At 41.5% G+C, this 27,851-nt stretch overlaps 1 protein-coding gene across 3 annotated transcripts; it reads left to right on the forward strand.

Moving 5' to 3' along the window:
• The first annotated feature begins 927 nt into the window (after window positions 1-927).
• On the forward strand, window positions 928-27,759 carry pip4k2aa (phosphatidylinositol-5-phosphate 4-kinase, type II, alpha a). Of its 3 annotated transcripts, none has more exons than XM_079360688.1 (11): window positions 928-1,925; window positions 13,055-13,152; window positions 13,253-13,349; window positions 14,963-15,115; window positions 15,516-15,662; window positions 16,060-16,098; window positions 19,413-19,526; window positions 22,276-22,389; window positions 22,780-23,020; window positions 23,587-23,690; window positions 23,810-27,759. In XM_079360688.1, the coding sequence occupies exons 1-11, from the start codon at window positions 1,785-1,787 to the stop codon at window positions 23,888-23,890; spliced, it is 1,329 nt and encodes a 442-aa protein (XP_079216814.1). In that variant the 5' UTR covers window positions 928-1,784; the 3' UTR covers window positions 23,891-27,759. The 3 variants fall into 3 exon arrangements, with proteins under 3 accessions (XP_079216814.1, XP_079216813.1, XP_079216815.1); XM_079360687.1 differs by having other exon boundaries at window positions 929-1,925; window positions 19,410-19,526; XM_079360689.1 differs by lacking the exon at window positions 19,413-19,526 and having other exon boundaries at window positions 932-1,925.
• The last annotated feature ends 92 nt before the right edge of the window (window positions 27,760-27,851 follow it).

Genomic DNA, 27,851 nt, shown 5'->3' on the forward strand with positions numbered 1-27,851 from the left:
ACGAATAAATCAGACAGTGATGGTTTAAATCTGAACAGGAAACGAGTTTTAAAACATAAACAGTGTCGTAAAATGATTGTGTGATATATGTAGACAACATGTTGAGTTTAACTTGACAATGCAATAGCCTAGTCTATGAGGACGCAATTTAAAAAAAGAAAAGACAAGATCACAATGTAAATAAAAGCCAATTGGCATCCTCCTGAGTTATCGCCCTGGTGAACTCATACTCTTGCTAGCCTATAAATAAAGATTAAACATGGGCTATATGTTATATCCTGATAAGTAATGAGGATTGTATGGCCTAGCCTAACTAAATAAAAAAGGAAGAGCCTCACTGTAGGTGCAGTGTGACGTAGCCAACTGTAGCCTGTGTTAAGAGGCAGCTAGGTCTGTCCTGCAGGTCAGGGATATATTGGGATAAATTCTCTGTGATGTGTGGGGCCATGAAATAAATTAGCTCCATACAGCATCAGCACTCTGGTAGCTCCTGCTTTGAGAGGCACTGACACAGCAATGTGCCGGTGAAAACAGCACAGTAGGCTATGCACCAGAAAAAAAACACGCAAATGACCTCTAAAGACATTACCTCTGGTGGTGTGGGACATCATCGCTATGTTGCCTGAAATGAGCCCCAGATTAATCTCATCTGCAGCAAGCCAAGGATGGGGGATGGCTGGTATAACATACAATGTTGGGTTTTTTTTTCTTTCTGTTAATGCATTAGCCTATTAGATGAGATACAAACAGGCGCGCCCACGCACACACTTATATTATTGTCAAGTGAATTGTCAAAGAGGGATATCTAAACCCATCCTAACAGTTTTAAACCACTATGATATTGACTTCGAGATGTAGGCTATGGCCCACCTAAATAAAAAAGCTTAATCTATGTGAGCCAGGAGGAGAAAAAACGCGCAGTAAAGTAGCACAGAGCCGATGGAGGATGGAGGGAGGGGGCTGCAGCGAATCAGCGCAGCAGGCTCTGCAGAGCTCAGACTGTCACCTCCCCTCCTCCGTCGAGCTGTCAGTGGACAGCAGCAGCACACATGAGCCTCAGACGGAGGACACCACACGTAGATTTAACCTCGATATACGTGCTCCTCGGAAGTCTTAGTTCAAACGGGGCAAGGACATAACATGACATTCCTGTCAGGAGGACTGAGCTGCTAGCTAATGATGATAGTTAGCTTCGCAGGCTAACGGTAACTAGCTGCTTCTGTCGATCGGCTAACGTTTCAGAAAGGTCGGAGGGACCTAACGCGAGCTGGTGGTTTTGGAGCGTTATTCCTTAGCAGACGTGTGTTTTTAATACTTTGTTTTGGAGCTGCTTCGTAGTTTGTATGTCATGTGTAACGGGGAACTCCCCAGTTCAAGACGCTTACAGACAGTAGTGAATTATCACGTTGATGTTTGCTAGCTAGCGAGCGAGCTACTCGGCTATGCTAACGCCAGCTCAGTGAAGAGAGCTCACATCACGAAGGAAGGAAGAGAGGGCACAGGGAAGCGATGGAGAGCAGCAGTGTTAGGTTTAACTAATCTTTTTTTTTTTTCTCCCCAAACATTAGTCCTCGTCGTGGTCGTGTTTAAAGCGTGAGATAAGCGTGTGGGCGACTTTAGATGACAATAATTGGGACCCTTTGAGCTGGCTCGATGAATAGTGTCGGTGTTAGTGAGTCGTGAGCTGGGGTGGCCGCTGTGCCAGCTTTCAGGGGAGAAAGACAACTGTCAAGATTAACGGCACAGATTGCAATTAAAAAAAAAACAGCCAGTTTGCTCAAAAGATGGCCTCGGCGAGCAGCATTGCCGCAGCTATTGCGAGCAAAACGAAGACGAAGAAAAAGCACTTCGTGGCTCAGAAAGTGAAGCTCTTCCGTGCCAGCGACCCTCTGCTCAGCGTGCTGATGTGGGGAGTCAACCATTCGGTGAGTCACTTTATTTAATGTCCATAATGATGAGCCACAGTTATCTCCCTCGACCCCTTTGACTCTGTTAAGTTTTGCCATCAACCATCAGCCGTTGTGGCATTGCGGTTTGATTGACGAATACGAGATGACAGCTGGCCAGCGGTGTATGTATGTGTATAAATGTGCTGGACTCAGCACAATGTTAGTCACGTTTTCCCCGTACTAAGGTTTTTTTTTTTACAGTAACACTTTGTACGTATGTGAATACTTCACGATGATGGCCGTATGCTCAAAATAATGAATTTGTGAGAGCAGCAAATAACGTCTTTGAGCTTCCTGTTGTGCACATGTAGGATAAGCTCCTCAGGCTCTGTGTCATGACTGAACAGATCTTCCCATGCAAGACAGCTTATCTCTGCCCTCTGCTCTCTTTCTCTTCCTTGACTGGAAATTCGCAATAATATTCAACTCATGGTAAAGAGACAGTGAACAGACACCAAGCTCAAAGTATTGTACCTTTTACAAGTTTTACATTGTTATAGCACACACAGAAAGACATAAAACTTTATTATGTTAACTATTGTAAAGGATACTGTGCCCTTGTAATCGTATTTAATTGTATGTAGCTGTTCCTCATCCCTTATTTAGGTTAGTTCAAACCATCATGAAGTGGTTCTTCTTCTTCTTACAGTAATGCCTGTCTACTGAAAGTTTTTATCTAGTGTTTTGGATTGAGCTTTCTAAAAATGTAAACAGACGAGCTGTGCAGTAAGTAGGGCAGCAGCATTTATATCCCATCAATAGAAAATAGCTCTTCATACATTTGTACAGAATCTTTCCTAATGGAGTAGTTTATGGTTTAGAAAATGAAAATAAGGTAATCCTTTCTTCATAGCATATGTCCTATAGTACAATAGTAAATTTAATATAAAAAAGTAAGCCTTTGATGCAGAGTGTGACTCCTCATTCTGACTCTTTATGTGTGGCTGTCCCGTCTTCATAAGTATGAATCAGTACAGCTGGAGTCCGTTTATCAGAATTTTTCATCTGGGACATAAATATGTTTGACTAGTTGTCAAGATGTCTGTTACACATCTAAATGTATTATTATTATTATTATTATTATTATTATTATTATTATTATCTGGCTAGGTGGCAATGTTCTATCTGGAGGTGTGGATTAATGTTCACTACTGCCATGATGACACTGATTTCCCTCAGGATGAATGATGAATTACCTGATATTATCAGATCCTAAATAAAAACAGGGGTCAAAACTGTAAACTTTGGAAAGCTAATAAATTAAAAGGTAATTTAAAAATGGCACGTTAAATGATAATGCCAAGGTTATAGAAAAATACAAGTACTTTGTAAAAACTGTATGTTGAATAATCTGATATTTTATGTGGTTTACATTTGGACCTTTGTGTTTCCATGTTGAGTGGAGATGGTGTCAACTCATTATGTTCTACTTGATAAAATCACTTCCTTTTGAAATTGTGTTACAAAACCAATATTATTTGTAGCACTTATTGTAAACTCTTATATGCTATGTTTTCCCTCGTGTTGAGGATGGCTGTTTAGTGTTGATGAAGCACCCTCTAGCTGCTGTGTTGACTGTGAGGCCAACACAGCGCTCACAGCTAAAGAGCCAAGGCTGTTATTCTGTATCTAAGCTGTAGTCTGTTGATAGATTACATTCACTTTAAGCCTGAGGGCAAAGTAAAGTAGGAAGAGTTTTACCTCCTTGCAGCTATCCAGTTGGGCTTAATCTTTCCCCTGTCTTGTAATGCATTATATAGAAGCGGCTTGATACCTTGCCCACACACTTCAGCTGCTTTAATGTTCAGATATAATGAAAATAGGGAAGCCTGCACATCTATTACTATAAAACTGGACACTTTAAGCTCAGTTGTTCTCAGCTGTTCTGGTCTCAGGACCCTCCATGTACTCCTCCATGACAAATTTTGACCAACATTTAATTTGTTTCATGTTTGTTTTATTGTATTAAGATGTAATGGATCTTGGTATTCATCAGGAGGTTATAACTGCTTTACTCTATACAATGCAGTGTGTGTGCGTGCGCGTGTGACCTTAAGGATGTGTGGGATGAAGTTAATACAGAATAATCATTCACATTAGCCTCTTACCTGTCAGCATGTCTAATGATTGAAATCATTCTAATCACGTTATGCTGCTGTGATTTGAGTGTAAATGCGTAAAGCGTTCGTCTCAGGCTCTTTCTGCTGTGCTGGGATAGATGCCTGAGCCTGTATACAATTAGATTAAATTATGTATTCATTTATTTTGTTTTATGCAGATTTTAACCTATTTGATTCAAATGTGAATTTGTATGACCGGACCCCCGACTTCTGCAGATAACCTGCAATCCACGCGTCACTTCTTGACAAGAGTCAGCATGCTCAAACTGTTCTCCTGGATTGCATAAGTCAGAGCAGGGCTGCCGCCAGCATATTTCCTTCGTATGCTTTAGGCTATATGTCCTGCTGTTCTTCTCATCACTTGATAACGTTTCTGTTTCTGATACCTTTGGCAACATAGAAATGACATTCCATGGCTGTTCACTTAGACAAGCCACTGAGTAAGAGCCAGACGCTGCGGGGGCCACAGCTCTTTAAAGTGCCCTGAGAAAGTAGCTTTATGTTTTGAAGTTTGCAAAAGTAACCTCAGCCTGTACTTAACAGAACACTGCACAGGTATAGCAAAGAAGGAGGCCTACAAACGCTAACAAACTGCAGAGGCTTTGCAAACACTTGAATACATCCAAATGATAGACAGAATATGACCCTCACTCGATCCCCACACTCAAAAACATGAGGGCTTCTCTGAGGGGAAAAAAAGGTTAATGTTCTAGGAGGCCATTTTGAAAGGAAGAAAGTAATAATCAATTTGTGACTCTTGTCAAATAGAGTAAAGCTATAAAGCATACTGAGCCAAATCTATTCAAGATGCATTAAAATAAATGAGGCGTTGATGTGTCCCAGGATATTCAGTAGTCTTCATCAGGGAGAAAAACAGAGATGCATTTTGAAATGTTATTTTTTTGGTATACAATGTGCTGCAGCATGGTGAATAGAACCGTCTTTTACAGTCTGTTTTTTTTTCTCATAATCCCAATACTTTGAAACTCCACTTGCATTCCCAGGAGTCTGAATTGCTTGTGAAGCTCATGCTTTGCAGAAAATGATTGGGGATTGAGGCCAAAGCTGAAAATGTATTTCAGTTGAAATCTCAGTTGTGACCACTGAAACTCAGTGGGAACAAAAGAAGAAAGAAATTCTACAAAATCAATCTCATTTATGCACATGAAGAACAGAGTTGTTTTTTTTCCAAAAAAAAAACCTTTTTCTGCAAATACGACACAAATTATGACTTTGCTGCCTCAAATCGTGTGGTCTGCAAAAGAGTGTTTTTCCCTCTTCATTTTGTGCCTGTGAAAGTGGCCTTACGCCTCACTTACTCAGCTTGAGAGCAGCAACAATTCTCTCCTACTCATGCTGATTATGTGCTAACATTGACAGAAGAGAGACTACGTACAAATAATGTGTAAACGCTCACATTGTTTTCATGGTGTATGATATTATTCTTGATGACATTGGACTTAATGCAAATCACTGCAGCCCGGATGTTAGTTGTTACGTCCCTTGTAAGGCTCGGTTGTATTCAGATTTTTGTAAATTTACCTCCCCTCTAGGTGTACCTCTATTAAAAGAAGAATCCCCATCCTGGAGTTTCATTCGCTATCTCCCCCCCTCCAGATTGACCCTGCATTTTTGGCTCATTTCCAGTCCTTTCCCCCCTCTCTCTCGTTCTCTCCTTTTGCAGTGTGGTGTCTTTCCTTTCTGTCTGACTCACAGTAGCTGTGTCTGTGGTCTGTATTGGAGGCGATTCTAAAAATATCTGCAGGATTGACTTACAGCTAATTTCTGTGATGGTTATGGGTGGAGAAAACAGAATAGCTGTAGCATCACGTTCTGACCAGCATTCGTTTCTAACCTGAGGGATTGGGGGGGGGGGAGTACTCGGGTGCTTGTGTATCCTAACAGGGTCTCAGCTTTTTAGTACCTCCAGGAAAAAAAGGTTTGGAATCCCTGAGATAGAAGAACTTTAGGAGGCTTCTTGTTGTTTTTTGGCTCTTTTGTGTTTCTTCAAAGACCATTACAAAAAAACTCACACTCCTTTTTTCCCCCACTTTAATACACACAGTTGTGTAAGCACATGACTTCCTGTGTGTGTGTGTGTGTGTGTGTGTGTGTGTGTGCGTGCGTGTGCACGCGACTGTGTGTGTGTGTGTGCGCGACTGTGTGCGTTTGCAGTGTGACATGTTGCTGAGCAGCTTGATTCAGCCAACAGGACAGGCCATATACCATAAGCCTGTTTGTTGCTCAGTCCGTCTAAACCACTATATCCTTTAATAGCTGCCCTTTCATAGCCCTGACTTCACATGCTGACATGCTGAGCTGTCTGCATGTTCATGACAACAAGTTTCTGTCTTACTCTTTCCTTTGAAGTTTTAGTCAGTGGGGAGCATGCATGTTGCAATGAAACTAGCCTCATAGGAAATGCTGACACATTTATTTGTCTTCTTTATAAACTGTATACAATAGGAATAGCTGGCAGACTTTAGACCACATGAAGATTTCATGTATAGTCTATATCTGGATGGAACTACGTGTGTACCTCTTTGTTTTTTTTTGTTTTTGTTTTTTTTACTGGTTGTGAAAATAAATGACCTCAAGGCATCATATCTTAATTCAGTGTTTCTTTTCTGTGTGTTTGTGACTGACATCGACTGAAATGAGCATTTCGTGTCGGATGTGAGTGCAAGCGTCCCACAATTCAACAGATCCATACCATAAGCTTTTAATTGTACTGCAGGTGTCCGGCTCAGGTAGTTGTTGGCAGATGTCCAAGGCCTCGTATGCTCCCTCTGTCTCTATCACATGAACGCATAAGAAGCAGACCGTCCTTTCACCTTACCGCTGCTCCATTTTTAACATCACTGTGTCCTCATTATGGCTGACCTCGTCTGATGTGGTTCACCTCTGACGCTATAGTTATAATCTTGCTTCACAAAAAAAAAAAAAGTGTTACGTACAGGCTGTAAATGTATAAGAACTGTATCAGGCACAATCATTGTTATATTTACTACCTTGAACTGTTGCTGTGTAACTAAAATAATTCTCTATTAAATGATAGGTTTTTGTAGGTTTGATACGTCAAGCTTTTCCCCTTCATTTAGTACATAAGCTTTAGTTAAGCTTTGATGACATTACATTAAACATTCAATGCTCTTTCTTTCATCCCCCTTGGTGAATTCCTCAAGCACACGCCCAGATAACATTGTACAGTGTTCAGGGCCTCGCACCTCAAAGGGCTCCAGTTGGATCCTAGGATAAGCTACTTTCAATGCTTCTTGGATTCATAACAGGTCAAGCCATGATGTAATGGTCTTTTTAATTGGTCTGTAAAAGGTCAAGTCCACACACTGCACAATCTGCTGCAGCAACTCTATCAGACAAACACATTATCAGACTGAGTGAGTGTCCTGTTGGCTGGCTGTATCTGCAGATGGTTATCTTCATTCTAATGATAATGTGTTGGGCACATATATCCTATCATAGTTAATTACCGGTAGTTTTGTTGTAATTCTTGGTGCCATTGAATAAAAAAAAAAGAAGAAGAAGATTCAAAGTTCTTTGATGAGCACATCTGCTTTAAATTCAGATGTGCTGCAAATCCTCCTCCACATATTGGTCAATTCTACAGTCAATCTCTTTTCCACTTTAATTACAGCACGTTGACTTTAATGTCTTGTAAAGTGGCCACCCCAGAAGCTCCTCTTTATCTGTGCAGTTATGTTTTCATCTTCAGGCTTGTTCTCGTCATGACACCAGTTCCTTCTCTCAGGCTTTAATTCTGTTTAGTTTTATTGCAATGCAATCTCACAGACAGCCATGTCTTCATGATGCTCATTAAAGGGTTAAAGAAAAGAGATGGTTCATAAGCTTAGTTTGTAATATTCGCTGTAGAATGAATGTCTTATTGTTGCTGTGTAACTGTTCCACAATGAAGGGCCACCAACTAAAGATCAGGTCACCTTTAGTTTGATCTTATGCGTAGAACAGCTGATATTAGAGATTGGAAAGCTTCAGTGAACAAAGAGCAGAGTGTTACCGCCATGAGGCTGGTAAAATACACTATTTGATTTCAATATTGGTCTACTAATTTATGACCGACTGTTTCCTTGTGCTTGTGGCTGCACAATGAGAACTTGATGTAAACGTGATGAAAACATTAGAGTTTGAAATGTTGTCATATGTTTCTTTTAGAGACCTTTTACAGATTTGGATATATTTTATGAATAAAGATGAGGTCAGACTTATATATAATATCTGACCTTCACTAACAAAGTCAACTTTGAAAAAGAATCATGCAAGCTGGTAGTGTTAATAGAAAAAACTCCACTGTATGGGCTCTTCAGGCTCCTCGTACTAACCACTCACCTTAATACTTTTGCTTCTCCCTTGTCTCTTCAGATCAGGTTTCTCTTATCTTTCATGACTTAATTACATGCATTTATATTTTTGGTAAAGTTGTTAAAATCTCACCGCTGTCATCTGCTAAGAGTGTGTCATTTCACTCGCACAGAGATAAGGCTTCTGCTGACGGAGCACGCTCTCTCCACCAACTTCCTGTCCAATGGAGAAAAAGCACACACTTGCTTCACTCTAGTCCGGAAAACCAGTCCTCGTAACCATAGAGACAAACAGGAAGTGGTGGTGTGAAATTTGTGTGCAAGTTTGATAGCTGCATGAAGATAAATAGATTTGCTGGAGGCGTCTGATCAAATGAACATAAGTGGTACTCTAAAAAAAAAGAAGAAGAAGAAGAGAGGAATTGTGGCACGCGTGTCAACATGTGGACGAGACTGTGAGGTTCTGATCGATATGATTTATTACTTACACCTCCATGTAGGTACGTTTAAAAACATCTGGCACCATGACAACATGCCATTATAAAAAATCTATGCTCTGCTTACTATTCAGTAGACAAATGGAGTGACTGCCAACGGCCTGATTATAAAAATAACTTCATTGTGACTCAGAGTCCGACTCGTGCTTCCTTTACAGTTTTTTAGGTGGCATGAATTTTGATAATAAGATCTGGAAAAGTTATACTAAACATGCACACTAAAAAACAATAGTGCAGGAGTAGCTTTAGGAGTTCAGTCAAACTAATGCAGCTTTAATCGTTGATATCTTTACAGGTTTTTTCTCCCTCTTCCCAGAAGGGTCTTTCATTTTCGATCGCACTTGTACTCCCCCCCCCTGGAGGGGCTTGTGTGATTGGTCAAATCAGGCATTGTTTTTGCCCTCGTGTCAAACACAGCTTTGTTGACGAGGCGACATCTCCCCACTGAGTACCCATAATGCATCTGTTGCTGCAGCATCACTATCACGTCTGTGCCTATCACACCAGAGCACTGAAACGTTCTCAGATATGGCATCTGTAGACTTGGGATCATCTTCCTGTTCTGTCTCTTTAATGGCCTCCGTTTCCCTTTTCTTTCCCCTCGTGCTTTCGTCTCTTTTTAAACTTGCTTCCCTTTTTTTCTCCAGTATGTTTTCTGTCGTCTGTATTTCTTTTAGTGCACATAAAGTCTATGTTCTTTTGCTTTTCCTTTCTTCTTTACGTCAAAAAGTTCAATAAACTGGAGTGGTATTTATAGCACACTAAGCACAGGGATACTCCTGTATAGTTCGTCCTCTCACATCTCGTAAAAAAAAACATCTACTGACTAGAAGGGAGAACAGTGCACAGCTTTTACCGTGCTCACTTTGTTCATGTTGGCGTAGTTATAGTCAAAAGAACAGTCGTAATGATGTGCAGAGAATGACCTCGGTCCATCAGTGGACACAGTGCTGCACACTTGATCCCTGAGATTTTTTTTTTTTGCTTGTTTTTCATGAGCTGTAAAGAGTTCATTGAACTTTTCTGTTTTCTTCAGTCTTCCAAACAAACAGACTGAAATAACTTTGTGAATGTGAGCGATTCAACATCAAGCTTTGACAATGCTTTCATTGATATATTCAGATGAGTGTGAAAGTACTTTCACTGCTCAGATAATGAATACTGACTTCTTCTAGGAACCGTCTGGGGATGTGCACTTGAAATAAAGTTATCATTCCAAATTCACTGAGAAAATGTTACAAACAACATTTGAATGTAATCTGAATTATGACAGTGTGTTAGCTTGCTTGCACAAAGGTACCATTAACAGGCTCTTTTTAGATTTAGCATTGCAGTCATTAATGAATATTTAAATGACATGTTGATTTTAGTCAACAATGAAAAGTGAACTTGATAGTTTAACTGATCATTGACTTGAAAACGTTAAGTAAAATCTTTACTTGATTTCAGATATGCTGTGCAGCCTCTCTCCAGTCTGTAGAGCTACACTTGTGTCACCTATATATGGATATATTATAGACGTGGATCCAGTATTTGAGGCGGAGCCCCGTCCATTCCAGTGTAAGCCACTCAGTTGAGCATGAAGCCACAAAAAGTCACTGTCGCATGTAAGAATCTGTCCGGGTGTCCAGGGTTACTGGGCCCATGGCGCTTGCACACTTGGACTGTGATCCAGAGGCTCTGATGGGCGTTTAGTTTATATCGAATTTTAGGACCAGACAATGTAAAAAAAAAAAAAAGAGTTATTTTAGAATTCCAAAAAGGTATCCACTGATTTCTAAAGGTTTTGCAGTTGTAAATTCACATGCACACAAAGCATCCATGGCTATTCATATGTAGTATCCCCTGATCTATGCTTCTGATTTGCACATGCGCCTGCAATGTTTATTTTCTACAACACAACCCACGATGAAGTGGAGAGGCCGACGTCAACACCACCGTCTGCTGTGGTCGCAGGCAGACGGTGACCAAGCGTCTCATCCAAGACTTCGTAGAGTTTGAGCGTTGCTGGATGAGAGCCACTTCTTTTGTTCTCCTGTTTGGCCCTCCCTTACTTTAAGAATACAGGCCACAGTTGATGAGACATTCTGGGCAAATCCTGCTCAAGATAATGAGAGCTAATAAAGCCAAAGATATGAATGAGACACCAGTAAAACAGAAAACACGGGGTCGCCGGTGGCGCAGCGGCAGTGCGCGCGATCCCACGTATTGAGGCTCAGTCCTCGCGCGCGGGCGGCCCGGGTTCGCGTCCGGCCTGTGGCCCATTTCCCGCATGTCTCTCTCCACTCTCTCCCCCTTTCCGACTCTATCCACTTTCCTCCCTCTATAATAAAGGCATAAAAACGCCAAAAATAAATCTTAAAAAACAGAAAACACTTAAACTCGAACCTATCGTTGCCCTGGTTCTGAAGATAAGGCTGACCGTCAGTGTGGCAACAGGACACATACTTGAAGTATAAACAATGCATGAATGATCAGGTCTCATCTTAGCATCAATTAATCAGAGCTTCACATTAATAGCAGGTGATACAGGTCTCCTGCCTGCACAGTTATCCTTCATAAGTCAGGCCGTCTGAGAGTCCTAATGTTAGTGCAGCTCTAAATACAGAAATAGATGAATTTGAGAGGCTGTTGGATCAAGTAAATACTCTTTCTAGATTAACCTGCTGATCATTGTCAGTGCGCCAGCTTAATCTCTCTTTAGTCAACTGAAAGTCTTAATCATGTGCTGTATTGATCTTACTCTACAACAAAAACATGAGCTTGGATGCCGTGAATATCTTTGAGACTTACGATCTTATAAGGACACATATTTATGGCCAGATGCGTCCATGGGTCAGTCAGCCATGCTGAAGCCTTTATCTGCACCATCTGTTGAAATACTCCTGCGGCATCTGAGGGCCACAGTCAATCCCCACGGTAAAGAATATTCCTCTCAGGCAGCGCCTCCATCGTAATCTGACACCACCTCTTGTATGGCTGCATAACCCCATGCTGTGAGCAATGTTTAACGTGTAAGTGCATTAGGCACTGTGCTGTGGACACACACAGGCATGTTTTATGGTTCTATTTGTGGCCAATCAGAGTTTCAGTTTGTTTAATGCGCCGACATCACGAGAGTGCCTGGTGGAATGACAGGTTATTAATACATTCAAAGCAGCTGCTCTCACCCCTGCCTGCAGCCAGCAACGCGTAGACGAGCTCTCCTGCACAAACACACACACGTTATATTTGTGTCAAGCCTGAATCATAGCAAATGTCAGGTCTACATATTACAGCAACGTGACACATGGCCAGCTTGAAATTCCTGCAGAATCGCTTGTGTTTAAATCCCCCCGTTTATGTAGTCTCTATTATGAATGGACTCATGCTATCAATATCAAACACCTGAAATGCAAACAGACTAATTCACCTGATTATCCACAAACACTGTTTTAATCAATTATTCAATCAAGAAATGAACGTTTATTTACATTGTGCGGTATTTCATGAAATAATTTATTTCTTGAATGTATTTTTCCAGGAGTTTTTCAAAGTCAAAGGTTCCCTATCTCTGTCTGGATGTGTTTGTGAAACTTTATTTAAATGACGAATACTTTGTCTTTGTGTGCCGTCCACTTTAATGACTCATTTCTAAAATGCAAATGCAAGAAGAGAATTGTAATTAAACCAACCAACCGGTTTTCCTGATTGTAAATCTTTCCACTCATTCTTACTGTCATATTGTCAGTTTGAATCTTTTCAGAGCCCCTGTACGCTCATGTGAGCTTTCATATGAAATCATGTGTACATCTGCTCTTTGCACCAGTCTGTTTCAAAGTGCACTTCATTGGCTTCGATCATATTGCATTGTGGAAAGGTTGCAGGAGTTGAGAGTGAATGAAGGAACCTGAGGATGTGTTCTTTGCTTATTCCACTTTACGTTTTACCTCTGCGTTCACAGGATTTTCTCCAGAGACGATCACGAATGATCTTCATCCTGTTGTCTTGTTATGATGTTTTTTTTCCTCTTTAAGATGTTATTTACTCCTGAGGCATTTAGATTCACTTCCTGTGTAATTTCCCATGAAATGTTTTGATAACAGTTCTGTGTAAGACAATTCTGAGTTCCTCACTTCATCACTGACTTTCCCTTTTTTTCCCCTGCACAGATAAACGAGTTAAGCCATGTTCAGATCCCCATCATGCTCATGCCAGACGACTTCAAGGCCTATTCCAAGATCAAAGTGGACAACCACCTCTTCAACAAGTAAGGCCTTTTATAAGTACGTGAAATCTATCATGGTTCGACCCTATGGTGTCTCATCTAAGTCGTCATTTGTGTTTTTTTTAATTTTCTCTACACACAGGGAGAACATGCCCAGCCATTTCAAGTTCAAGGAGTACTGCCCTCTGGTGTTTCGAAACCTCAGAGAGAGGTTTGGCATCGACGACCTGGACTTTTTGGTAAGCACCGTCACGACCCCTTCTGGCTTTCATTTGTCACCATTTTAATTTTCTAGTTAGCCACAGTCAGGGGAACTGCAAGCGACACATTATTTATTTATTTTTTATTTTTTTATTATTTATTTTAGCGCAGCTGCACAAATCTTATGTATTGAAAAAATATTAGCATGGAGGACTATTGAATCCTGTCAAACGTTTTCACATGTCAAATCGTCTCTGTTGCGCTTCCTTTAGTTTGAGCCGACTCCCCTCCTCTCTTTATTTCCCACTCTTCCTCCATAAATCCCTTGTCCCAGGGCAGCCCATGAGTTGGCAGTGTTTGGGGGTCATTGTGTCCTAGCTCACTGCAGCTGTCCTTTTTGCATGTTTATATTAGGGTTCGGCTGGCTGCAGTGAGTGGGCAGGCGGGGTGTTAAGACATTGGCCAGAGAAAAGGAATGTCGTGACATTCTCAACATTGAGTTACTTTTCCTGCACACGGCACCAGTTCCACTGTGGTGGAAAAGGTGAACTGATTTGGAACATTGTCTTTTTGCCCTTGCTTTGAAACCAGCCTGTTGGCATTATTTCTAATTACATTGGTAATAATCCTCATCACAGCCAGTGGCTAGCTCCAGCTGCAGCCCTGCTCTATTGATGACATGCAGCAGTAACCATTAGTTTTAATGAGCAATGCTGGCCATATTCAATTACGTTTGTGGTGGGGAGCTGAAGTGCAAACAGATTAACTATTTTCCACACATAATAATAAATTACTGAAACAAAAACATCAAGATTTGACTTTGAAAGCTTTCATCTATGAGAGCTTCAGGCAAAGGGCTTCTGAAACATGTTGAGTTTCCGACACACAGCGCTTCATCGAAACACCCGGACCGGAATGGAAGACGTTTCAGGAAACAAGGCTGAAACCAAAAGAACGTGCTGCTGAAGCGCTGCTTTGAGCAACCTCTTAAAGGTCGGTCCTCACTTCACTATAGAAGCAGGAGACGGTCTCTGGATTGACGAGCAGAGGGGGAACGAAGGTTAGAGGACATGAGGAATTCTTGTAGAATGAGGCATTGAGCCAGAGGTGTTGGATCATGTTACTTTCGAGCTCCAGAGTCTGGGCAGCAGCTGTTTGTGTCTGTGTGTAGGTTTGGACAGGCAGCAGTCGCAGGGGTCAGAAGCCCACATGTTGAGACTGGAACGAGAGAGGTTGGTCACAACAAGAAGGTAGATGGAGGAATTCTGTAATCACACACGAAGCAAACTTTAGTGAGACAGCTTTGTTTCAGCCCCACAGATTGTCACTTGAATATTAGTATTGATTCTTACTCCTAGCTGAGTAAAGTCTTTTCTGTATTGAGTGATACAAACTGTTCAAAACATGCTGCAGTTGTTAGTTTGCACGCTTTAGTTCTGAGGGTTGTGTGTGAGTCTACCTGGACTGGTTCTTGATTTAGTTAGTCAAGTCGAGCTTTTTGCATTTTAAACACTGTTGAAAACTTTACCGTGGCTCTATGAAGGCGAGGGTAACAGAAATGAGTTGATAAGCTGATGATTTCACATTGTGCTCATCCTGTTTTAAAAAGGTTGGTATCCTTATTTTCTTTCCGTTTTCTCTGTATTTGCAGAACTCTCTGACGCGCAGCGCTCCTTTGAACAGTGAGGCCCAGGGGCGCAGCGGAGCTCGCTTCCATACCTCCTGCGACAAACGCTACGTCATCAAGACCATCAGCAGCGAGGACGTGGCCGAGATGCACAACATCCTGAAGAAATACCACCAGGTGTCAACAGCCCGTCTCACACTGAGATTATTCAAACATAACAGGCATACTAAAATAGTTTGTCTTCGGTGGACTTAAATGACCTCAGAAAGATTAGCAACCTGTTCATGATGGGACCACGTGACATTTATGTCAATCTGAAGCCGCTTAATGCCTTATGCTCGATACATGAGATAGGATGTTTATATCCTTCACCCTGTCTGTTGACTTTGGTCTGATTTTCAGTATCAGGGTCCTACTGTATCCCATGTTAGAGCCTCCTCCTCCATACGGGGATTATGCTATGTTTTTGAAACCTTTTTCTTTGATCTTATTCCCCCGTGTCTCCATTTGAATACAGGAAGTTAATGTGCATCTATAAAGGGCCATTCAATGGATATTCCTTGCTCTCTTTTGGTAGTTCATTGTGGAGTGCCATGGGAACACGCTGCTGCCCCAGTTTCTCGGGATGTACCGGCTCACCGTAGATGGAGATGAGACCTACATGATTGTGACACGCAATGTCTTCTCTCACCGTCTCTCCGTCTTCAAAAAATATGATCTTAAGGTAAGAACGGAAGGGGAATGGGAAAGGTAGTAAATATAAGGTAGGACACTTTTTTCTATACCTGCACAAAGGCTGGACTGTTTGAATATTTGATAGATTTGTGCAAGTGCATTTTTTTTCTTTTCTTTTTTTTTTTTTTTACATTTGTTAATCCAAAGTTGGTAAAACAAGGTAGAGTTCCATGTTTGACATAACAGCCAGTATCCATCTGGTAATGAGCTCTTTTTAAGCCTTGTGTCTTGCTTGCCTAATAGGGTGAGCTCTTGTGTTCAGGCATGCGTAAAGGTTTGAGTATCTGTAGGAAGTGGCGTACGTAAAAAGACATTTCAGTGCTTTTAAGTAACAACTGGATTATGGAGGGTGATTTCTGTCTTTTTTTTTTTTTTATCATCTCCAGGGATCCACTGTGGCAAGAGAAGCTAGCGACAAGGAGAAGGTACAGTTATCTTTTGTGAGCCAGGATCAGCTGATACACACAAGTGTTAACCTTTAGTGTACACCGACAGAGAACATGAGCATCACTACATCAACTGTTTGAAGCCAGAGTGTTACAATTCATCAGGAAGTGGTACAGTTAGAATATCAATCCCACCAACACTGCATCGATAAAACCACAAACATCTGTTGGGAAATAACTCCGTAAAGCAAGATCCCTCTCTCTATTATGCGGTGGATAAAACTCAAACTTCGTACCGACAGTCGATACACAGTTCACCTATCATGTGTGTCCGTTGAACACACTGCCATCCATCCAGCACATCAGAAGCTGCGTTGTTGAAAGGACAGCTGGTTGTGTGACGGTGGAGGTCAGAGTCACTGTGGACTCAACAGATGGACACGGCCGCACAGCTCTCCATTCTGGTGTCCCTTTCATGTCAGAGAGAAGTGTTCAGAAACTTCAAACTTAAACAGTGTCATACATCGAATAGATCCTGATGTCTCGTAATGAAAATGATTCTTTTTTTTATTTTTTAGATTTTACAGACAATCATTGAGAGAGGGAAAACAAAGCGTGTTACCAGCGATTTCAATAATCGACACCTCTTTAAACAGTTCTCAGCTTACTGTCATCACCCCAGAATCCCAACCAACAAAACCTCCTTTTTTTTGTTTTCATTTGGGTTAGAGATGACATTAACACATCCATCTCCTTCAGTTCGCACCCACTTCATCACTCCATTCCCTCTCCAGCCCCTGCACGCCTTTCGTGTCTCTTTAATTTGCTTCATCCCCTCTAACCTCGCTTCTGCTGTTCCATCAGTTCCCCCTGCTTGCTGTCTGTGTGTGAACGATTGGGAGTAGTGTGTGTGTGTGTGTGTGTGTCTTGGGATGTGTTGGTTTTGGGTTGTATTCAGTCCGATGTCTCATGATGTTGAGATGTCCTTTGGTGTGTTATCTGTGTAGCCGTGTGTCTGACAGGGTGTTGTGTGTTTTTGACTGTGTGATCTGATTGAGATTGTCGCTGCTCTTTTGGCTCTTGGCTGCTTGGACAGAGTCAGCTGTCATAAATAAATATATCATTCATGTTGCCAAGAACCTGTTGATTTAATGCTCTACTTGTCTAAGTGAACATTTAGAACGGACATGTCACTCCATACAGTCTGAATAATGTCTCTTTTATGGACACAAGGATTTGACTTTAACGGGATGGAAATAGCTCACAGTGTCCTTGAACGCTTTAGAGTACTGTTGGTTTGACCCGTCGACTCAGCATTATTGGAAAGGGGGGACAGTTGTCCAAAGTGATTTTTATGCATTGCACGTCTCGGCCACATTGCTCGAAGGTTTGTCTGACCATGAAAAAAAGTGAGTGCATCACAGCTTTGACCCTGAAGGGTTTGAACTTTCCACTGGGTTTTACAGAGGCTTAATGGTGAGGCACCGTGCACTGAGGCATGGGAGATCTCAGGGAATCCCCAAACTAAATTTAGCCTCCTGTAAATGGAAGAAGAAATAAAACGTTTATTGGAGTTAAGAGGGGGGCGGGGGCACCTGTGCGACCTCCTTTTGTCCGCTCCTCAGTTGTGTTTGCAGTCTTGCAGTAAAGGTTAAGAAGCATCAGGCTTCACATCGATGGAGATAATATTTTACAGCTCTGATCTAACTTTTAAACGTCAGACTTATTCAATGTGTTGTCTCTTGGCCTCTTGAATATTTCATTAAAATTCAGATAATTCAGGTAAACTTGACAGAGTAATACATCTTCTATTCATGACATGATCACACAACTTAAACATAGGTGCATTTACATAAACATTCACACCCAGCGTCCTGCAGGCCTCAAAGGCACGACTTACACTCCGACATTAACGACAAGAAGCTCGACGTGAAACAAACACTGTGACTGTGAATGTGCGTTTCCTTTAAATCATCCTTCTGCGGGTAAAGTCAACCTCGACATTTAAAACTACTTCTCAGCAGTGTTAGCTTTCACAAGCATTGCAGTGGCCAGTGAAAGTCGATGGTGCATTTTGTCAAAAGAAAATCGACAAAGATTTGTTCGGAAGGTGTGTATGTGTTAAAGAGAGATAAAGAAACTGCTTCACACACACACACACACACACACACACACACAAACATCAAGCACGGCAAAGTTCTCCCGACTGCATGAGCGCTCCCTTTCATGCATGCGTCTGCATGGTCTCTAATGTTTTTTCTGCATCTTTTTTGAAGTGGACTTATTTTGCACACTTCGATGTGTATGAACACCAGCCTCATTCTGTTGCACACTCTGGACATGTTCTGTTCTACCCACATTTGACATGTACGTTTTTTTTTTTTTTCTTTCCATGAAGTAATATCCGGCTCGTTGTCGTCGACACATTTGAATGTACAGCACTTTTACAAGCAGGTGATCTATCTTCAAAGGAGCTAGGGTTGGTCTCATTTCAGATCATACTCGTTGATTTATCTGAACTGTAACTGTCTGTGACCCATTCAGGATGCTGACCCACTGTGTAGAGAATTCATGTGACCACAGTGTTTGATATTTGACCTCGTACATACAGAGCTTGTGTTTGTATGGTTCTTGGTTTGTTAAATACCACACGTCTCCCCTGGGTCTCTGCTCAGTATGTGTCTACCAGAGATGTTCTCTTGTTTTTGTTCACTCCTCTGTCTCCTCATGCCAGCACTGGCTGGTATCTGCAGTGTGGCGTGTCGGAATGACTTGAGTACTGTGAACCGCCTGGACATGAGATCAGTAGAAGCTCCTGCAGATAGTCCAGGTTCAAGTATTGACGTAACACTTGCTCCCTTGCTCTTCATATCTCCAGCTCCTCCTCAGCCAAGCGTTATATAGCTCAGCCGAGCTGCTTGCTTTCCCTACAAGGACAAAGTCATAATATCAGGCTAGGCAGGCTAGATTAAAGCACACATGAAACATGAACAGTTAAGGGTATTATTCAAGTCAGGATCTAAAATCCTATTTTTAATCAAAGTAAAAGCAGTGAATCATGACACTTATTCCCAGTAGATGTTGACTGTACAGCACCTGTTGGCCACACGTCTGACCCAGCCATGTTTAAGACTGATAATCTCCTGCACTGGTCACACGGAGCGTTTCGCGTTGACGCCCCCTTTACAGCCCTCCTCCAACAACAGTTGTGTTCTGTAACATTTAAACACTTTGCCTTTACTTTCAACTTCCTTCCTCCCTTCCTCTCTCCTTTCTTCTTCTCTCCTATCCTCCACCCCTACCGTCCCTCCCTCCCTCCCTCGCTCCCCCCCTCCCCTCCCCTTTTCTAGCAGCCGCCCCCATCAGAGGATGCGCCTCCGCGGCCCAAATCTGGTAACGTTCAGCAAAGGCTGCAAACACTGCGGATTGCCACGCGCTTTTACTGCGCCATGAAACACGTAAGAGATGTAAGAGAACCAGGGCTCATATACCAGGCATGATCTATTCAACCGACCTTATTCTTTTGTTTGATTTGATATTATTTTTGCACAGCCGAGCATTTTGCGTTCCCTCGTCCTCTCCAAGCCGATCCACATTTAAAGGCCATATTTTACTCACTTTCATCCATTCGAGTCACCCTCAACTCAGCATGTCAGAAATGTCCATTTAGATTTTATATTCCAGTTTAAGGCTGTAACTGAAAAGTAACATATTCTATGAACATGTAGAATTTATCTCTTCAAGCAGGAGACTTCCTGGCTCCATGTCCCCGCACCCTGCTGCAGCCTTTGTATTCTGAAATCAAAAGTATTTGGCTGAAGATGAGCAGAAACTCTTGGAAAAGAGATGAGTCAGGGTTTTTGTGTCCATGCCAAAGGAACAGTGACTCTGGACAGTTATTTTTAATATATCCACAGTTGCCTGAGATAAGCGGCATTTTAATGGCGGTCCATATTATCAGAGTAAATATAGTAATGAACTGTGTCTCAGTTCTTAGTTTGTTTGTAGTCCTGGGGAAACATCGCCTGTAGTTTTCTTGAAATAATGGCCACAATGCTTTCAGACGGCAGCGACGGTTTGCTCATTAAAAGTAACATTTTAGAGAATCATGGAGGTGCACATGATGAGGAGCACTTTTTACTGTTTGCTCTCTGCATTTATTTCACACAAACTTCACATTTTAACATAGTCTTAAAAACGGTGTGCGTCACTGACATAAATAAGTTTTGTTGACGGTAATCTCTACCCGGCGACACCTGCATCCTTCAGACATCCTGTCAGACACCAACAACCCCTTTTTCCAACTATTTGGCAGCAGAAAGTGAAACAAGTCCCGTTGTATCAGTCGAGGAGCGAAATGTAACCATCGCACTGCTTTACGGGTTGCACACAAAGCACTCGCTGTCTCTGGTAGCTTTCTGATTATTATTTTTTTTCTGCTGCCTCGGTGTAGCACACCACTGAAGAGTCGGGACACATTTCACTTTCAGTCATTTTAATGAAGAAAATCACCCAACTGGCCGACTCATGGCAATCCAATGCATGACTGGGAGAAAGCATGACATGTACTGAACCTGTGAGACGACTGACCACGTGTGGCATGATGGCAGTAAGACGCGGACGAAAATGAAACTGTAGAAAGATGAATGAGTGGAAGAGTTGAGGTGTCATTTCAGATGACAGGCCTGTTAAATGTTTCAGGTTCTGTTCACTCCTTGGAGTCAGTTTTATGTTGTCCTTGTTTACTTTTGTTGTTGCATCTAACAAATACATCCCATAATGATTTAAATCTGAGGTCTATGTCTGTTTATATGTGTGTTTAAAAAGTCCAACTTTGTGATATGTATCCTGTCTTTAATTGTGTTAAGATGTTCTGTGTGTGTGTGTGTGTGTGAGTGTGTGTGTTGTCTGAGCTCATTCTAATGCTATAGAGTGCTGCTGTGTTGCTGCTCTTCTCCTGCTGCCATAGAAACTCTGTAGTAGCTAATCTGCTGCTGCCACCCTGTTACCACATTTCCTGCTCTCTTCTTCCTCAGTGACTTAAATCGCTCGTTCCTCCTCATATAACACCTCTTCCCCCTACAGGCTGAGAGAAACATTAAACCCAGTAGAGAGGCAGTTTAATGGGACACACCTTCAATTCTAATGTGGGAATCGGTCACAAAGATGGAGTCTTCAAACTTTTTAGAGATGAAAGAAAAGGTTTACATTAGATATAAACAGAAGTCTGGTTTCCATTTTTTATCATACATCGTGTAGGTATAGGTCATCATACTGAAAACGATGCCGTACCGAGGCAGAACCGGTGCCCAATGGCTCTGAGTTCCACAGCCTTTTTTTTGTTGTTTTGTTTTTTTCAGACTCAAAGTGTGTGGATCCAGCAGATGCATTTCAAAGCTGTCCAAATTTTTCACCAAAAGATTTTCATGTGTTCGGTGGTACTGAGAAGCAACACTGTAAACATTCTGGCAAATATTCCAATTAGTGCATCGGATGGATCTGTACCCTGCTGTGAGCATGCTGCATGTACTGTCGTACACAGTCAAAGCATTTCGCTTGGAGAGAGGCCAGCCTTGTGTTTTGGACAGACTGCCTGTGCTTTGTTAGCTAACTCCAAACTTCTATATGCTGTGTTTGAATCACGCAGGCTTAGCTAACAAACCACAGGCTCAAAGCCTCCTTTGCTAGTTTGGTATTTCAACATGCAGGATTGTCTTGTCAGGTAGTTGCATTTAAACACTTTGGATGAGACTACTTCGTAAGAGTAGAAATAATCTTTGTCTTTATGCATTTTGAAATACCCCGTAATTCTTTTTGAACAAGACAGTTGTATGCTATCGTCTAGTTCTGTTTATTAACACGAACAGTGTCACAGAGGTATTCTGGGGGAAAAGGTGAAGAACAACAATCCTGGTGTCCAAGCACTGACTCAATCTTTAATTCTACCAGAAAAAAAGTATTTGCTTTGATCTCAGATTTCTCAATCAGTTGTGAAATACTGCAGTCATGTAAGTGCTGTGTAATGGTTAGATAAATATCTCTGAACAGTGATTCATCCTTGTAAAAAAAAACAAAAAAAAAACTAACATTCGATCTGAGCACCAGAATTATGTCACCTTTTTGCCCAGATGTTCGGCGCTCAGTCCCGTTGTCTGAGGTCGTGTTGGCGTTTCGCTGTTGTTTATTTGGTTGCTAATTTGTGATGCTAATGGGCAGGCCAAGGAGCTGCCCACCTATAAGGACAACGACTTCATCAATGATGGGCAGAAGATCCACATTGATGACGAGAACAAGAAAATGTTCCTGGAGAAGCTCAGGAAAGATGTGGAGGTATGTGTTCAAAAAGAATCTTTGACTTGAATCCATCTTCAAATCATTGAATGTAACACTACTGAGCGTTGCTGTCAGGAAGGCACTAACTAAAACAAAGGGCTGAAACCACCCAACCTATCAATAGAAACTGGTATAATGTAATTTAAGAAATGAATGTCATGAAATATATCACTTTTTTTTTTTTTTTAAGCTTCAGAAAAACAAAATAGAAAAGCTCATATTTCCATGAATGCCAATCTTTTGTTTAAGCTGGTTTACTTCAGTTGTAAACAACATGTCAGGGTTTTTTTTCTATTTATAAGTATTTCTCTTAAATAGATCTATTATTATAGTAATACTCTTGGACACTCATCCTGTCTTTTGCTTTTATCTCTCCCCCCCTTCCAGTTCCTGGCGCAGCTGAAGCTCATGGATTACAGTCTGCTGGTGGGAATCCACGACGTGGAGCGGGCTGAGCAGGAAGATGTGGAGAGTGAGGACAACGAGGCCGAGGACGAGGGAGAAAGTGACGGAGGGGGCATCGGAACGCCCCCCGACAGTCCCAGTAACACCCTGGACAGCACCAAGCCTCTGTCACCCGGAGAATTTGACCCCAGCATTGATGTCTACGCCATCAAAAGCAATGAGAGTCAGTAGCCAAATGCTATATTTATTAGCCTTCAAATATATTCTAAACTACAACACCTGCTGTGTAAGAGCCGTATTCAGCAGCTTAGTCAAAACTAAAGAAGTTAGAGCTCCCCCTGCTGGGTATTGTCATTTTATTTCACTCATCAGTCCTTGTGTTTTGTTTTAAGCAAGAGCTGATTCCAAGACCCTTCTCCTGACCTTACAGCACTGATGTTCACCTTATACACATTTCATATTCAGCAAGAAAAACTAGATCACGCTTTACTAAAACACTGAGGATTTTATAGCTGGAATTTTATTTGGATTTGTACAATCAGTCGTACATCCAAATGCTTTTATCCCTTTGCTTTTGATTTAATTTATTTTCAATATATGATTTCATTTAATCTGCGTCGTTTTATTGGTTAGACAGATATCTGTCTTATATATCGCTTTTCATTTCAGAGTGTATTGGGAGATGACACATGGTGACTCTACACTGGTTGATCATTTAGAAGTTTATTTTGTTACACACAGTTGGCACATATGGATTCACATTCAGGGTGCATTTGTTTTCAACCACAGGTGCTCCCAGGAAGGAGGTTTACTTCATGGCAGTCATAGACATCCTGCAGCATTACGATGCCAAGAAGAAAGCTGCCCACGCCGCCAAGACTGTCAAACACGGGGTACGCAGCAGCATAGAAAAGGACTTCACTGATATTCAGAAGTACAATATTAATTGAAAAGTGAATTGGCTAATGCGCTGCGTGTGATGAATGATAGTTTACTGTGTGTCCCTCGACAGGCCGGAGCAGAGATCTCCACGGTGAACCCCGAGCAGTACTCGAAGAGGTTTTACGATTTCATCACCACTATCCTGTCATAGCCTCGAGGAGCGACGGGAGGCACACGGGCACATAAGAAAAGGGGAGGGCACGGAAGAGATGGGCGAGTGAAACCATCCAGAGGCTGAACGAATAAAAGCGCTGTGATGGCTTTACGTCACCCTCCTCACTCCTTGTTTGTCGCTCGCCCTCTTCCAGTGGGGTGCCACGCTCTGCAGCTAAACTAAAACCCATCATTCGTTTACATTTAACCTCTCCTCATTGAGTTATGTTCATGTGTTACTTTGGATGATAAGGGTGTTTAAAGCAAGTGTTCAAGTCATTACTTTTTTTTTTTTTTTTTTTTACATCATTTGTTTTTGTCTAGTTTATGTGGGAATATGGCTTTTTTTAATTGCCTCTATTACAACAGCACCCTACTTTTTTTGTTTGTGTTAGTCTGTCTTGATGTTAAGGGGAGGGTATGGCGTGTGCAGATCATGGGGAGTACAGATTGCGACACAAATGGAGGTTCCTCTAAAAATACAAAAAGGCTCAGACGAGACCTTATTAGGACCTTACCGCTGAGCCTCGCCTAATGCAATCGCTTCGATTCAGGAAGTAGGGAGCAGTCTTCCAATAGGCCAACTGCCAACCCCCCCCCCCCCCCCCCCCCCAATCCAGATGCTATACAAAGACTCAGCCAAACAAAATTTCCCAACTGAGCTCCCCCTCCGTAACTCCCCCTTTCAGTCATCTCCCCTTCCCCTTTTGGTCCTTCGTGTCCACTCATCGAATTGAGCTTCTGTGTTGTCCTCTCGCCACAAACTCGTCAAACAAAAATGGTGATGAGTTCACTTGTCGCAGTAAATTGTACCGCTCGTTTCCAGCACTAGTTGCACCTCAGTTAGTCGTCAGTGTACTTGCAGTGACTCTGCATATGTCGGGCATTGTTAGGAGGGTTTTTGTTCCTGTGGCAGAAAAATCACAAAGAAATCCAGTTTGGCTGTTGATATATCTTTGATAAAGGGTGTCACATCGAAACATCAGCAGCCTTTCTTACCCTATTGTTGCCATCAGCACCTTATGAGTGAAATCAAAAAAAAAAAGTTGCACTTTTATTTGTTAGTAGAGGTTAGGAGCTCTGGTTCTGTTACATGCGCTGCAACAAAGAGGAATGACAGAATTTCATCTTTATTGGCCTGGTATCTAATCCCGTCTTTTCCACCGTTTCTCACCTATGGGTGCTTCTTACTGTAAGGACTGGATTGGAAGAAATTACTGCAATATTAGACGAGGAGAGTGGACGAGTTCCATGCACAGGGCTTTTTGTAAACTTAACCTTTCCAATCCTTTTTTGAGAAGCACTCTGTGGTTGTGGATGTGCTGGGTTTGGGAGCAGGCGACAGTTTGTGTGTTCAGGGCAGACAGAAGACCGTTTACCTCCAGCGTCAAACCATCACACACCCAATGATGGCGAGCGACGTGCGTGTCAGTGTTCATAAAGAGGGGAGAAGGAAAAGGGGGGGAGGCCAGGAATAAAAGCTTGGTGTTATTAAGTCATTTACACAATCGGCATCCTTCTCTTCATTAACCTTCGCTGTGAGTCTTATTCATTGTGTTCGTTGTGTTGTTATTGTTGACATTTTTTAACGGTGGTTTATCTGTGTTTGAATTTGGCCGTGTTATGCATTGATGTGGTTATACTTTTTTTTTTTTTCTTCAGAGTTTTTTGTCTATTTTGCACAAGAGGAAAAAGGAACCAAATGTTACAAAATACGATCCCAATTAGTCGATATGGTCTTAACAAGGGAAATGCAATATACTTGTGTGTAAGTGAGAAACGTCTTGTGTGTGATGTTGTGTATCACTTCTGGATAACCAACTAAAAACAAGTCAAGTCGTCCTCGTTGACTATTCTGACCCATTTGAAAGCTTCCATCACGATGCGTTTGTTTCAAATCTTCAGATGATATTCACATTTATATTTTTACATTTTGGATTTTAGTCATGAAATATAGTTGTATTTAAAGAAAGGAGCCACCCTTTGGAAACGACTGACGGTGCTGTGGTAAATGAAGAATGATACTGCTTGAATTTATACTATGCTTACTAATAGATGTATCGAAAAGAAAAAGCTGTAAAAAAAAAAAAAAATTGCATGTCACAGGACTACGTTTCCTTTTCCCCTCTCTAGTCTGTGTTGTTAGCTGTTCAGGTTCTTTGTGTCGCACACTTTAACCAGATGTGTTAGCTGTTCGGCGTAAACTAGTCCCTACCATGCTTTAAATAACAGTTTTTCATTGTATACACTGTGCAAGATGTGTGCCTTTATACTCCAAAATTATTTAATTTTATATTTTGTAATCTTTTTTTAAAACAAAGGTTATTTTAATAATAGGGTGTTTACTTTGACATGCATTATTTGTTCCACCCCTCCCTGCATCTTCAACCCTATTTACATTTCTGCACACACAAACAAAACTATGAAGAGACAACAAAGTTAAACAGCTGTCTTCTATTTAAAATATGGTCGATGAGCTTCAATTCTGTCGAGTTAAATCCATAAATCGGACTCTTTTCGTGTGTGTAGGTGTCCTTTCCCTCCCTCTGCTGATATTTATCCCTTGTTCCTTCACGCTGGTCCTGCCTTTATAAAGAACGTGCGTGCGTGCGTGTGTGTGAAGTGGATTGTGGAACGTGATTGTGTTTCGACGTGCTTCCCCTCTCCACCTCAGGAGTCTGTCAGCATCTTCATCATATTAACCCCTCTCCCAAAGGCACAGTCACATTTCAGGGTTGATTTTCCTTTTTTTTTTTTTTTGGTCCCAAAATGCCACTTCAATGTACAGCTCCTACTCTTCCCTGCAACACTTTTTTTGTTCTCTTGACATCCATCTTTGTTTGTCCTACCCAGACCGCCTGCGTGATATCAGGGAGGTTTTTCAGCTTACAGATCATCCTGAGTCAGTGGATATTTGATATTTCTGTGTTCTTCACTATTAATCGGATGTTTTGTTTCTGTTGTCATATAGCTCAAACTGTACATAAGATGTGTCATAAGGAAAACATCTTCCAGTGTTCTTTGCTCTGTTTTGCCCTGGAGGCTGAAGCATAAACAAGTTAAAAAAACAGAGCAGTGCATGCTGGGAGAGAGAGTTTTCCTGTGTTCTGTTTTGGGAATATTAACTCTGGGTCTCATCTCATGTGAGGAAGGGCTATATTGATGCCAGACTTTAACAGATGCAAATGACTGAAAATAATAACACGCCCTGCAGATGTACCTTTCAAGATGAATAGGTCCTTGCTTTGGGGACGTCTCTCATGAATGAGCTACTTCAACATGCAGCCACCCTTAACTTGCCAAAAGCATCTTTCAGCAGTCAGAACTTACCCCACATGAGCTTGAAGAACATTGTGTAAAGTGTAAACGTGTCTGTTTGAAACTGAATTTGTTTTGGTGTTTGTTTGTTTTTTAACATGTAAAGGGAGACAGAGCGTGACATGCTGATTTGTGAACATGTCAGAAGTGCGTTTGATTTTTCAAGTGTTAAGGGAAAGTTGGGTCACAAATGCAAATAACCAGCGATGGGGAAAAATAATTTGACCTTAAAATACATTTTAAAAAATTACTATATATAAATGTCACAAAAAAATATCTATACAGGATATATACCTGTATAAACTGCAAATTGAACTTTGTCTCTTTCAGACCTCTTCTGAAAGACTAATGCATTGGTGAAAGTGTGTGTGCGTGCGTGTGCGTGTAGCTGTCTGACAATGGCTGATGAGAGTTCCCTTTCAGTGGCAGAGAGGCCAAAATGTTGATGTATGTGTATTGGTCTTCACATTTACTGATGATGATGATAATAATAATACACTCCATTCCATAAGCATCACTCAAAACAATTAAAGCACTTGTTCTGCTGAACTCCAAGCCTTCCAGTGATGTTTTTGTCTCTGTTGTTCAGTCCCTGTGTTAAATGTTTGTTTTTTCACACACGGGTTCTAAATTTGACATGA

This window comes from Symphodus melops, assembly GCF_947650265.1.
Source record: "Symphodus melops genome assembly, chromosome: 14".
Classification (NCBI taxonomy): domain Eukaryota; kingdom Metazoa; phylum Chordata; class Actinopteri; order Labriformes; family Labridae; genus Symphodus; species Symphodus melops.

Bases quoted from the DNA above. Each gene is read 5' to 3' on its own strand.
- pip4k2aa (XM_079360687.1), top strand. From the start codon at position 1,785: ATGGCCTCGGCGAGCAGCATTGCCGCAGCTATTGCGAGCAAAACGAAG. The intron at 1,926-13,054 runs GTGAGTCACTTT...TCCCCTGCACAG, and splicing joins TGTGGGGAGTCAACCATTCG to ATAAACGAGTTAAGCCATGT. The intron at 15,663-16,059 runs GTAAGAACGGAA...TATCATCTCCAG, and splicing joins TCAAAAAATATGATCTTAAG to GGATCCACTGTGGCAAGAGA.